This window comes from Desarmillaria tabescens, assembly GCF_030435595.1.
Source record: "Desarmillaria tabescens strain CCBAS 213 chromosome Unknown EV420scaffold_127, whole genome shotgun sequence".
NCBI lineage: Eukaryota > Fungi > Basidiomycota > Agaricomycetes > Agaricales > Physalacriaceae > Desarmillaria > Desarmillaria tabescens.
The window spans coordinates 49897-62294 of NW_026848426.1; the positions used below are offsets into that span (position 1 = coordinate 49897).

General features: G+C 49.8%; 5 protein-coding genes across 5 annotated transcripts; 2 read left to right on the forward strand and 3 right to left on the reverse strand.

The window, feature by feature from the left end:
* Nucleotides 1–1363: 1363 nt before the first annotated feature.
* EV420DRAFT_1281169 (uncharacterized protein) lies at nt 1364–2081 on the reverse strand (the record flags this gene model as incomplete). Its single annotated transcript, XM_060468250.1, is given in 2 exon segments — nt 1364–1829; nt 1843–2081. Coding segments are annotated over 2 exon segments (705 nt in total), but the record flags the coding sequence as incomplete, so codon positions are not given.
* Nucleotides 2082–2683: 602 nt separating this feature from the next.
* EV420DRAFT_238908 (uncharacterized protein) lies at nt 2684–3669 on the reverse strand. Its single transcript, XM_060481346.1, has 2 exons — nt 3269–3669; nt 2684–3221 (listed from the first exon to the last, which is right to left on the reverse strand). The coding sequence occupies exons 1-2, from the start codon at nt 3560–3562 to the stop codon at nt 3003–3005; spliced, it is 513 nt and encodes a 170-aa protein (XP_060322255.1). The 5' UTR covers nt 3563–3669; the 3' UTR covers nt 2684–3002.
* Nucleotides 3572–4070, reverse strand: EV420DRAFT_1281163 (P-loop containing nucleoside triphosphate hydrolase protein; the record flags this gene model as incomplete). Its single annotated transcript, XM_060468249.1, has 2 exons — nt 3572–3977; nt 4030–4070. 2 exons carry the CDS (start codon nt 4068–4070, stop codon nt 3572–3574), a joined length of 447 nt encoding a protein of 148 aa, XP_060322256.1.
* A 3848-nt stretch (nt 4071–7918) lies between these two features.
* On the forward strand, nt 7919–9171 carry EV420DRAFT_1487523 (uncharacterized protein; the record flags this gene model as incomplete). The annotated part of the gene is made up of 4 exons (XM_060470533.1): nt 7919–8065; nt 8269–8348; nt 8410–8533; nt 8587–9171. 4 exons carry the CDS (start codon nt 7919–7921, stop codon nt 9169–9171), a joined length of 936 nt encoding a protein of 311 aa, XP_060322257.1.
* Nucleotides 9172–9555: 384 nt separating this feature from the next.
* On the forward strand, nt 9556–11195 carry EV420DRAFT_239002 (uncharacterized protein). The gene is made up of 2 exons (XM_060481347.1): nt 9556–9590; nt 9642–11195. The coding sequence occupies exon 2, from the start codon at nt 9991–9993 to the stop codon at nt 11086–11088; it is 1098 nt and encodes a 365-aa protein (XP_060322258.1). The 5' UTR covers nt 9556–9590; nt 9642–9990; the 3' UTR covers nt 11089–11195.
* The last annotated feature ends 1203 nt before the right edge of the window (nt 11196–12398 follow it).

Below are 12398 nucleotides of genomic sequence, written 5' to 3' on the forward strand. Positions count from 1 at the left end.
TTGTACATGCCCGTCCCTAAAGCCTCAATTACGAAGGCGCGAATACGTCATAACTCATCGCCTACGTGAAGCAGGCTGGCACTCCTATATTTGTGGATCTTTGACTGCTTAATCATGGGATCGCAAAACTTGAGGCCTTGAGGAGCAGTTGGTGGGTGGTTAGTGTGTAGGGAGTGTAGGGAGACACGAAGAGTAACGCGGGATATGGTTGGTCACACATGCACAGCTAGTGTTTCGATGACTCGGCTTAAAGCCGCGCGCCACGCCAGTCAAGCCGAACTAAGTCACGCCGATGTTGCCGAATGACTTCGGCAAAGTCACACCACAGTACCGGCTCGGCGCGGCTTAGCGCGACTTGAAGTTGCCCGAGCTTCGACTTGAGTAAAAAATACCGAAATGCTATTTTAGGTCGACTTTGATTTTTTCCCGCAATTTCTCCGAAATTTCTGGAATATTATGTTACCTAAAATCTACTGATGAGCTTCCATTTAAAGGAAATGCATGAAGTCATAGCTTGACCGGCTGGAGCGGCGTGACGGCAACTTAGCTTCAAAGCCATCAAAAATTATGACTTGGTGAAGCCGTTGAAGCCGAAGCCGAATAGAGTCGCGCCGAGCCGCGCCAAGTCACGTTATCGAAACACTATGCACAGCCACTGATAAGATTTCCTTTTTTGTAAGAATATTTCGCGCTCGCTCAGTTTGCAGCTTCTGAAGCTGTAAAAAAAGCAGTCTTCTTTTTCCTTTTACTCGGGAAGACAAGTGTAGGAATTTTCAATAAGCTTGGAGTTTTATCAGGTGAGAGCTTTAAGATTCATGATTGGTCAACTTGGCCTGGACAAGATGCTATTGAGCTAAATAGTCTACATTTCGGGCTGCACACGAGCGGTGAAGGCGGGATAGCTGCGGGGGTACCCATCGACACGAGGGTATCAATCACGCTGTGAAGGAAAGGCCTGGACTGATCCCAGTAAAGTTCTTCTCAGAGATCTGATCTGAGATTTCATCTATAATTCCGATCTCGATTCTTTTCAATCTATAACAGGCAGGCGTCGGGAGGATGGCTCGTCATCGTGGCACGCGATGACCAGACTCATGATGTACGGTGGGCAAGAGGATTCGACAACCACGCATAGTGATCGATGACAGGTGGATATTTCCGCAGTGTACCCAAGCCCTTGCCAACAATGCACACATTGCATTTGGCTCTAGTGTTACTGGGGCATGTGCACGTTGGCTTGCATTGTAACATTTCCGCAGTGTCCCTGTCAACAATGCACACATTGCACTTGCCTCTAGTATTACTGGAAAACGTGCACGTTGGCTCGCACTGTAACTACTGGAGAACGTACGCTTTCTGGACACTAAGGGTTGGTGTCTCCGGCAATCATCCTCTTGTCCCCAATCTCCTGTAGTGTCCACGCACGTCTAAACCAACTGCGATCACTATCCAAGTCGCCCTCCTCCAAACTCAAAGGCCGACCCAGCCCGCTCAAATAAATCACCACAGCAGGCCAACAGCTATCATACACCGCCCCGATCATGGGCACATCCAGCTTCCATTCATCTGCACGCATATCCTCCCCTGGACCACCCGCCTGTCTCAAACAGAGAACGTCCAACCATGCGTACTCTGCTCCAAGATTGAGCATCTCGATGCGGACTAGTTTGAGGTCACTCTCTTTCGGGATGGGAACAGGCCATTCGTATCCATTGATGGGCATCCACACGTCGGCCCTCTCCTTCTTGTCCACCCACGCATGCGATATCGGCTGAGGCCAGCGGAATTTCCCATTAACGTTCGTGATCCACCATGGCACCACCCGATTGCTATACTATATACAGATTCCACACACGTCGAGGTCCCACATCTACACCGACAATCTGGTTACCAACGAGTGCTTTCCGTCGCCTCTCCCGATCCTCCTTCTCATATTTGCAAACTTTGGCTCGTATGGTGCTCCAGTAACGCGTGTACCATATCCGGCGGAGAAGGCTATATGCCATGCCAAAGTCGTAGTCATTTGTGATACAGTCTTTGAGAAGGGAGAAGAGGGATGGAGTGTCCAGGGTGTGCGATGTTCTGAGTGTGGTGTTGAGTCGCTTCAAGAGGCCCCGAACGCCGAGGGTAGCGCAGGGAGTGTCGGCAAGGTCGGATGATATCACCGGCGCATTACCGGTGTATGCGCGTTGCAATGGAACGGTGATCGATGATTCCTCTTGGTCCGTCTCAGTGAACGTGGAGATGGTGACTTCGGGAAAGGAGATCCCCTAGAGGTGTTATCAATTTCTCCTCTGCTTCAGTTTGTTGACTGACTCACCTCCGGAGGCCAGTCACTGGTATCGTCATCCGAATCAAGCATCATACCCCCAAAAAACGATTTTATTCGTATTCTCCGGGCTCAGAACGTCAACTTGAAGGGAGTGTCAAACGGGGGGAAGGAAGGAAAGGGGGTTACCTCCAGATGTTGCAAGTCACAGCTCGAATTCTCCGGGATGATGCGAGGTCTCCGTGTGAACAGCAGATCATCCTCCTCTGGTGCTCATAAAGGCTGTACCACAAAGATCCGCTTGATTTGGGGATGTTGGCTTCGAGATTGAGAACAAGTTTATTCGGGCAAGAGAGGTGGAATGAGGTGAAGAGCTGGAATTTTGTCAAGGACGGCACATATAGATTTATTATTACAGAAGCGCTACTGAATAGGCACGCCCCTTATGCCCATTGGGATATCTAGCGCTTGGACGAACGGGTAAAGCGCCCAAAGCTCCTGTCCAACACTGCAGGACAGACACTGCAGAGGTATACTCTATCCATTCTCCCGACCTATCTGCTCGGATGGCGCTCGTCCAATTCCCCCACGGCTCCCCTTGTGCTTCATTCTCTATAAGGATGAGACCGATCCATCTATACAATGAAGGTAGAACCGTACATTGGACCAGTAAAGATCGCCTCTCTTACAAGGAGCGGCCGGAAAAAAAAACCTGAACTAATACTACAAGGTACTAATAGTTCTTTATATATCCATCGGAAATTAAATAAAGTAAATAAAGGAGGAACTGGGAAAAGTGTGAGGAGTGACACGAAAATATCTTGGTTAGAAGAGTCGATTCAGCATCACAAAAGGTAAAACGTCCTACCACAGCATCTTGCTTATTCTCCGTAATTTGATCACTGGGATTCTGCGTCATCCTGCGATAGAAGTAAATCCACGTCAAAATATCCTAGAACAAAGTCAGCTCAGCATCGCGCCAAAGGCAAAGCACCCTACCATAGCATCTTGCTTGTTCTCGATAGTTTTCACCGCAATCTCCGCCAGGAAGTAGTCATGTAACAAATGAGTCGGAAGATGACTCTCAATCGGAAGACCCTCCGCCAAGAATTTCTTGTAAAAGTCCTTCCTAGTCTGTTGACACATGAGGACACACCGACTCCGTTCGTCGTCTTTCGGCCGACATGCCCGACCCATCATCTGCAGGACATCCATGACAGGATAGTCGACGTATCGGTGCTCCTTCCCTTCGTAGTACTGCACACCCACGATGATAACCATGTAGCTGGCCATGGCGATTGACTATGCTGTATCTTTTGAAGCCACGAGCACTTGAACAGCTCCGCTCTCAAACAGACGCTGGATAATCCGCTTGTCTTGCTTATCCATGGCCTCATGGAAATAGCCGATGCCTTTCTTCAACATCTCCTTCAATCCTTCGTCCCGCAGATGGTCGAGATGAACTTGTATATCTGCGACCTCGATGTTAAGGAACCTGTCTGGCTTGTCATCCGCAGCGCAGTGAATAAGCAGATCGTCGACAGTGAGTCGACATTGTTTCTGTGAGGGGACAAAGACGATGACAAGTTTTGTGGGTGCGTATTCGACGATAGCTAAGTATGCTGGCTTCGACATGGCGATCATGAGGGAAGGGAAGTGCGGTATTGTGAATGATTGTAGATGGATATCCATGTCCAGAGGCCGTGCACTAATCGAGAAAAACCAATGAGCACAAGTCGAAGAGCGAAGAAGGTCCGTACCCAGGCGAGAAGTTGAAGATAGCATGAGAGGGTGCGCCCATCCATTCACCCAGGTTGCGCGCATTCGCAAGCGAAACCCCACACGCAACGATCCGAGTCTTTACTTCTGTTTGGGCAGACACATATCGTGTCCTGGGAGATGACAACCTCGTATGTAGGACCTACTTCTCCACTGCATCAGCTATCAGAAGCCCGATATTCTGGACATTCTTCCGCTGATGCCAACGACGAGAAAGTACGTCCCACTGGCACATTGGGTGTGAGTAAGAGTAGCTTATTAGAAAGAAGAATGCCTCAGACATATTCCAAAGATCGCTCAAAGAATACTACAATTGGATTAGCATACCCAAAAGTCGAGGAGAAAATCGACATACCACCCGGCTGATTCTTGAACGAACGCGACAAGAACAAATCTCAGATGTAAAGTTAGCCAACGAAGAACGAAGAAGTTGTCGATTTGACAAACCAGTGCCTGAAGAAGAGCCACTGAATCTCATTTTGACCGCTGGCTCTGTTTCTCTCACAGGGATAGGGATAGCTTCGCAAGCTCTTCTTGACAGACCTAAATGATAGAATTAATGCAACGAACTATTTGGAATGGTTGAACGTACAGGGAACAGCATGAACTCGTTCGGTAGCGAAAAAACACGGAACAGTTCCAGAGTCGACATTGTTGGCCGGTTGTACACCGTGTATATCATGTAGTAATGCGACCAACTCAGTACCCTGGAATCACCCCCAAGACCACTAGTACTTCTCTAGTAACGAAGCTGCAGAGAGGACGATATCGGCATGTGTTTGGATCAAGCCATGCCGTCATCCTGATAATTGACACCAACAACTTGGCGTCGTACCCTTTAGTAACAGAAGGGACAGTCGAGATAGAGGATAACTTACAGATACATGTATCCCAGCCACGTCCCTCAAAGATTTCTCCGTTGTTGCTTTCTCTTTCCACGAAAGTAGGGTTAGCCTGATCGAGGACTTTCTCGTAGCGGACGTAGATGTTGTGTCACTCTGATGATTTGCCCACAACGTCGGTACGAAGCGAGCGAAGTCCCTTTGATTCGTCTACTCTCCGAGCTCCAGCTCGTGTCAAACGTCGCCCAGCCGTTTCTTCTACGTCGTCTGTCGCTTCAGCCTCGATTATCATGTCACGACGCCGGCGGACCTTTTGCCTGTTCCACAAACGGCGCATCGCCAGTGTTCAGACTCAGTTCTATTTCGTACCGGAGAGTCCACAGAAGCGTCTCGCGACCTTATCGATATCTCTGGAACGTGCGGTGTCTGAAATGACCACAGGATCTTGGCTTTTGTTCTCGACGCGAGTTTTGATAGGGACGTGGAGAAGGCTAGGATGACTGAAAAGAGAAATAGAATTCTTGGTACAAAGATGTTGGTATTTCGACATTTGAGAGACGCTCGTAAGCTCGCGGATTTTGATAGCATAGGAAAATTGGTCTAGGTATTAAGAATAAGTAGTCAGCAGCGATATCAAGCTGCAACTTGACAAGCTTACCTTTCGAACGCTGGTAGGTGCGAAAAGAATAGACACATTGGGTATATCTCGCTCTGAACGTGGTGAAGCTCGGGAACGGTGGACGAGCGAGCTTTCGTCTGACGATCCCCCACCTGTTCGCAAATGATCCGTCCCACGCCCAGTATATAGGACATAATAACTTCAAAGAGCTGCCACGTTCATCCGCATGAACTTGGTCCACCAATAATCACATCGCGGTTTTTGAGGAGTTTCGCCGTGGTAGTGGGTTGCATAAGTCTGTTTTCGCAGTGAGGAAGTTTGGACTCGGAGTCCGGGAGGGAGAGTACAGAGGAGGCTTTGTCGGTAGTGGTGGGTGGGTCTGGGTGCACTTCAGTGATCTATATTCACAGTGTCTTTGTCGGCTTTGGATTTTGTGGATTTCGAAGATTCACCGCTCGCTGCCGTCCCCGCATGTTCTTTATCCTCTTGTCCTTCTTCATCGAACCCTTGCACGGTGCGTTCCCTGGTCTTCAGCACCATAGTCGATGATCTTCTTGGACAGATTGACGAGCTGTTGGTGAAATCGATGTTGACGCGACATCTCATGGGAGCCAGTGATGGGTGGGATAGCAGTGTAGCGATGGGAGGGTATGCAGGGTTTGACTGACGATCATGAAAGCGGATAGGCCGTTATGGGAGAGATGGAGAGGGGCGGCTCATCCACTCCAGGCGGAGTTAAGACGGTCACGTCGACACCGCGTACTCAGCTGTTCTCACGCTCCGACCAACACCATTACCAGAACGGCAACCGAAATCGCGAACTCGTTGCCATCCTCAATAGGAATTACACCAACGAGCACCAACTGATAGGATCCTGGGCCGATGGAAAAAGCTCAGGTCCAATTCAGACGCGGTCATCGTTGCGCCATCCTCAGTAATCTGCCGCACACTGCAGACGATGCATTGATGCATCTCTACGAACACTTGCCGACTGCTCGCTCTCATCAACATCCTCTTTATCACATCTACCTCACTTCGGAGTCTTCCTACACTGTTCAGCCATCATAATCCAACCCAGCACCCATATAATCAGATTCACCCTGTACCAAGTCTTTCGAGGGCATGTACGGCAAGACGAGCACCTCGAGTACAGATAGAAGGAACGCAGTCAGACGCCAGAAACCAGTTGTGGGGCCTATAGTTCCGATGGCCTTGCCCTGGTAGACTGGGAGACGTGTTTGGAGAGCGGCGAAGAGTTGAGGATCGTGTTTCGGAGCGTCTGCATCTCTGGATTCCGCTCATGCACGCGACTCTCTCGGCTCTACCAGCTGCACCGTTTGCACAAATACGGAACCTCCACGTCGATGCGCCTTGCGGGTCGACATCGAACACCGATACACAGACAGGCCGTGTTAAGGCGAGGGTCAAGGTGTGGAAGGGGCGTTGTCGGGCGATTGTGAAATATCCAACATCGGAAGCCCAACATCCTCCCTCCCAGCAAACGCACACCCCGCCATCGCAAGCTCCAACACTCTTCCCACCGCAAACATGCAACCTCCCGACTAATCGTCAATGTCGAGCCAGGACTGCCGCACGGATGAATGGCCCGTATCCTTTTCCGACACCCTCCCAGCACTTCTAACCCCCCATACCTAAAGTCTCAACCAGCACCAAGCGAACGACGAAATACTCGCAAACCAGTCATGAGGCTCGGAAGACGTGTTCAGATGAGATGCACAAGTCAGACAGTTCTCATCGCCGTCTCCAGAGTCCAGTCTTCCACCAACGTCGACGTCTGTTTTTCGCACTGCGTCCGTCGCGTGGAAATTGACATTGGTCTTGAGTGTTTGGTAGTCCTAGCCAGCTGGAATGAAAGGGGACAAGAAGGGAAAAGAAATATTGCTTGCCGTGAGTCTCAGTATGTTGTTGGGAAGGAACAAGAAGCGTAACGTCACCAAAACCAAGCAGACGCAGGGCAGGGCAGCAGATGCGCACACTTCAAGTTCCCCCGTCCCGTGCAGCATGCTGCATCTCATCATTTCTTCCTGACCTCTGTTCTCTTCTTCTCTTTCTCCCTATGTCGTCGATGACCTACCTCGCATCCGGCATTATAAAAGCAAACAGATCCAGATGCGTGCGGCCTACATGAACTCGAACAACGGCCTGTTTCGATGTCGTACAGCAAAATGTGCCGACACAGAAGGTGATTCGCAAACCAGACTTTGGCGGGGACAGGGGTAGAAGGATATCGGTGCCAATACCAGCGCGTTGTACGGAGCAGGATCTCTCGAATCTCAGGCCTCAGGTCTCAGATCTCAGCGCCAACCTTCATTATTCCCTGACGTGGAATACTTGTAGAGCAGAAGAGCAAATAAATAACGAGGAAAACAAGTCCTAACTTAACGTGCCATGTCGACCTCGACTCGCTCGCTGTATGCGCCCTCCACTCCTTCAATAATGATCGCCGAATTCACCTCCCTTTCTCTCTCCCGACTTCTCCACCGTTCCCTTCCTCCAGCCGAATTTTTTCCGTTTAAAGTTGTGAACGTTGAATTTGTGAGTCTTGTCTGTCACCATACATGCCTTCTTTATAACTTATTCGAATTTTACTAGACCACATTTGTATATTCGTTTCATCCTCAGATCCAAGCAGACCTATTCAAGGAAGCATCATAGATTCTTTCGGGCATATCCTCTCTTGTTTTCTTGGTCACTTCGCTCTGATGATCACCCGACCCTCCCTTCTCCCCAACTTGAAGATTACGCGGACCGACACTAACCCAACACGCGATTCTGAATGGAGAACCGGAGGAGGAAGTTATCTATCATCCATACTACAGTATAACCGTTGAGTTATTCTCTTAGATAGTATGTCCGGCCTACTAATCATTGTTTCTTAGGCAAAAGTATCTCCGCAGAAAAGACACCTCATGTGGTGCTGATCCCATACGACGATTCTGTTGTGGATTCACTACCACGTCTGCCAAGTCCATCATTCGACGCTGCCAGGCTATTGAACATCAGGTATGATTCTTGCCAGATCTACGGCTACCTTCATCTGATTTTGACCTCGATAGCGTCCCATCACTGGATGGTACCATCCAACTTGGTTCCAGATCGATCAAGGTAGCGGAAGAGCTCTACCCGACGTGAGCAAAGTTGGTATCAACGGCTCGAATCATCGACATCCGGTGTTTAGCTGGGGAGTGTATGCTGTCAAGCATAGCGTGCTTGGCGCAAGCGAGGGCAGAGAAGGAAGCAGCCAGTGCGCTATGGAGCCAATTTCTGGCAGATTATATCATATTGACGGTGGTCAGGATAAGCACCGGCGCTGGGGACTTTGGTGCATTCAGACATGTCAGCCACGTTCATATACATATTATACTCCTCTCGCTCCGTTCGATGAACTCTCTTCGACTCAAGAACTCTACGAATTCGTATTTCTGTCTCGTCGTTTCCTAACCTCTGCGTCAGCATCCTTGCATATTCTGGGTTGCAATCAAATACTTTTTGACCCGCCAATGCTATTACTTTTTGGCGGAAGTTCTAGAGCACCCGTTCCGACCTTGGGTTCTACTTCATTGTGTAAACGGGTCCATCTTATCCATATCGAGGATGAAGCTCGAGGGGAGTCATTGGGGGATTGGATGACCGCGATCTGAGCAGATAGGTTGGGAGAATAGAAAGAGTATACCTCTGCGGCGTCTGTCCGGCCATATTCGAAGATATCAAACGGACATAAAGAGCGCGTCTACTCGAAAGAGCGCTTATAAATAAGCCTACCTATACGTGGCATCCTTGACAAAATTTATGCTTTTGACCTCATTCCACCAATCCTTGCCCCAATAAACTTGTTTCCAATCTCCAAGCCAACATTCCGAAAACAAACGGCCCCTTGTGGTACAGCCTTTATGAGCATGAGAGGATGAAGACTTCCACCATCCTGTTCACACGAAGACCTCGCATCAGTCCGGAGTTGAATTCACGCTGTGACCTGCGACACTGCCTCCCTAGAGGCAATCGCTTTTCATTTTGCACTCCCTTGACTGCCCACCCATCCTGAGCCTGGAAGATAAGACTAGTATGTGTCATTAGTCCCTCTCATTTCGACTACTGAATACAATCGTATTAGCACCGACCAAAGTTCAATTACTTTTCGCTAGCATGATGTCGATTCGGAATGACATATACTCCGTCTTCATGACTGCTCAGGCTATTAAAGGTCCACCTCCTGACGAAACCTCTGAACTTGACGAATATCCCAACACAACTGTGCCGTGCGAGCCGCAAGAGCAGCGCGGTAGTGCTATTTCAGAAAATGTTGACCCTGTTTTGGAGGCGACACCAGACTCGTTGCCGCGCTCACATCCAGAACCATCCCGTGTCGGGGATTCAGAGGCTAGTCCCATGGAAGAACAATCATCTAGTGACACTACGGATTATGGTTCTGACACATCTTCTGCCAGTGAGTCTGATAACCCATGGCATCGACCGGAGGCAAGTCGGTCGGCAAACAAATGGAGAGGAGATTGATAGCATACTATTTTCAGGATATCTCTCTTCCGGAAGTCACTATCTCTGCCTTCACTGAGACGGGCCAACCGGATTCGTCGATCATCGTTCCATTGCAACGGGCGTACACCGGTAGAAAGCCTGTGATATCATCCCGCCTTGCTGACACTCCCTGCGCTACCCTCGGCATTCAGGGCCTCTTGGATCAGTTGAACACCACACTTGGAACATCACACAGCCTGGACACTCCATCCCTCTCTTCCCTTCTTGAAGACTGCATCACAAACGACTACGACTTTGGCGTGGCATATGGCCGCCTTCGCCAAATATGGTACACCGACAACTGGAGCACCATACGAGATGTACTTTGCAGACAGGAAGAAGAAGACCAGGAGGAGCGACGAAAAGCACTCATCGGAAACCAGATTGTCCATACAGATTTACGACCCCGACGTGTCTGGGATCTGTATAGCAATCGGGTAGTGCCAAGGTGGATCATGAACATTCACTGGTGGCCTCGGCCGATATCGCATGCATGGATGGACGAGAAGGATCGCGTCAACATGTGGACGCCTATCAACGGATATGAATGGCCTGTTCCCATCCCAAAAGATGCCAACCTCAAACTGATCCGCATCGAGATGCTCAATCTCGGACTGGAGTATGCATGGTTGGACGTTCTCTGTTTGAGACAGGAGGGTGGAGGGAGGGAGGATATGCACACAGAAGAGTGGAAGCTGGATGTGCCCGCCATTGGAGCAGTGTATCATCAGCAAAATGTGGTTATTTACTTGAGTGGGCTGGGTCAGCCTTTGAGTTTGAAGGATGGTGACTTGGATAGTGATCGGTGTTGGTTTAGACATGCATGGGCACTACAGGAGATTGGGGACGAAAGGGTCATTGCTGGGGACACACCGGATGGACCAATGCATGTTGAGTGTAAGGATGGGAAGTATGAGACTGAGCTGCTGACCAGGTTTCACAAGCAGCTGGAGTCTACAAAGGACAAGTTGTATTGGATGTATTACGATTTCACGCTTTATCTTATCTTATCGGCTCTCTCGTAATCTCGCTATGTTAATTCTCCGGACTTGATTGCATTCTACCATGCGGGTTCAGTACGTTTAACGCACCGTTGCAGACACTTGTAGTATATTTAGCACGACCCAAACTGTATTTAAGTAGCTTGACTGCAGGTCTTAAACCTCAGTCTCGAACTAAAGTTTATTCACCCGATAACCTAGTCTGAACTCACTCTCGCTCAACTAAGCGATAGCTCCCTTAACTCAAACCTGCGGACAACATAAAGCGCCTGACCGAAGTGCGAGTCACGCTTAGTTGTTTAGTCTTGTTTGTTGTATCGGTCGCTAACAATTAGTTCGAGACTTTCCTACTCTTCATCAACAACCACGTTGACGAACAGTAATGAATGAACCCCATCGAACAATATCTCACCGACCTCTTTGGACTACAAGGCTTTGTAGCCATAGCCTATCTCGCATTCCTATATGGATACGAATACCGACGAAATGAGGAGCCAGTCTCCGAAGAAACTATCCCCGTCGAAGCCCCCAACCCGGAGGCTAGACGACCGAACACACCCCCTCCTGAATATGTCAACGACAGACCTGAACCCTGTATCCACTTCATCTTCATCACAGATAACGAGTGGATCACAGAGGACTCCGACACAAGCGAGTCCGGTGAGTCCGAAGTGGAAGGATGGCCCGCACAAAGAGGCCCAGTCGTTGAAGAAGAAGAAGAGCGAGGAGTCTACGAACAAGGGGTGGACCAGCGTGTTCTCTCTCCCATTACCGAGGAGGAAGACGAAGGGGAAGACGAAGGAAGTAGCCCCTGGGATGCCCCTTCCCCCACCTCAACCGAAAACTCAGCCGCCAACCCTGGATATGATTCGTATGGACAACGCCTCTATCAAAGAGGGCTTAGATATCATCTGGGAGAAGGAAGAGAGGCTGAAGATGGAACTGGAAGCAGTTCAAATGAAGAAAGCAGCGATACAGAAGAGGACAGTGATGGCGACGAGCTCCCAGGGCCGCGCAACAACTGGTCCCCTCCCCGCCTCGATTCAAGAGGGGAAACGTGGGGCTACCACTACGCCCGCAGCGACTCCCCAGATGACGAAGGCAGCTACCTCAACCTCGTCACATGACCAAACACCCCGATCATCATCAACGATAGGGCCGGGGAAGCCACTACTGAGCTCGACCAGTGCGAGCCCACATATGACGCCGACGCCAGCTGCGATATATGCAGACGCACACAGGACTATGCCGACGCATGGAGAATGTACGAGGGAATCGAACCCCCTGCATCCGTCGTCCCCTACGCCATCTACCCACTCGCGGCCGAACACCCC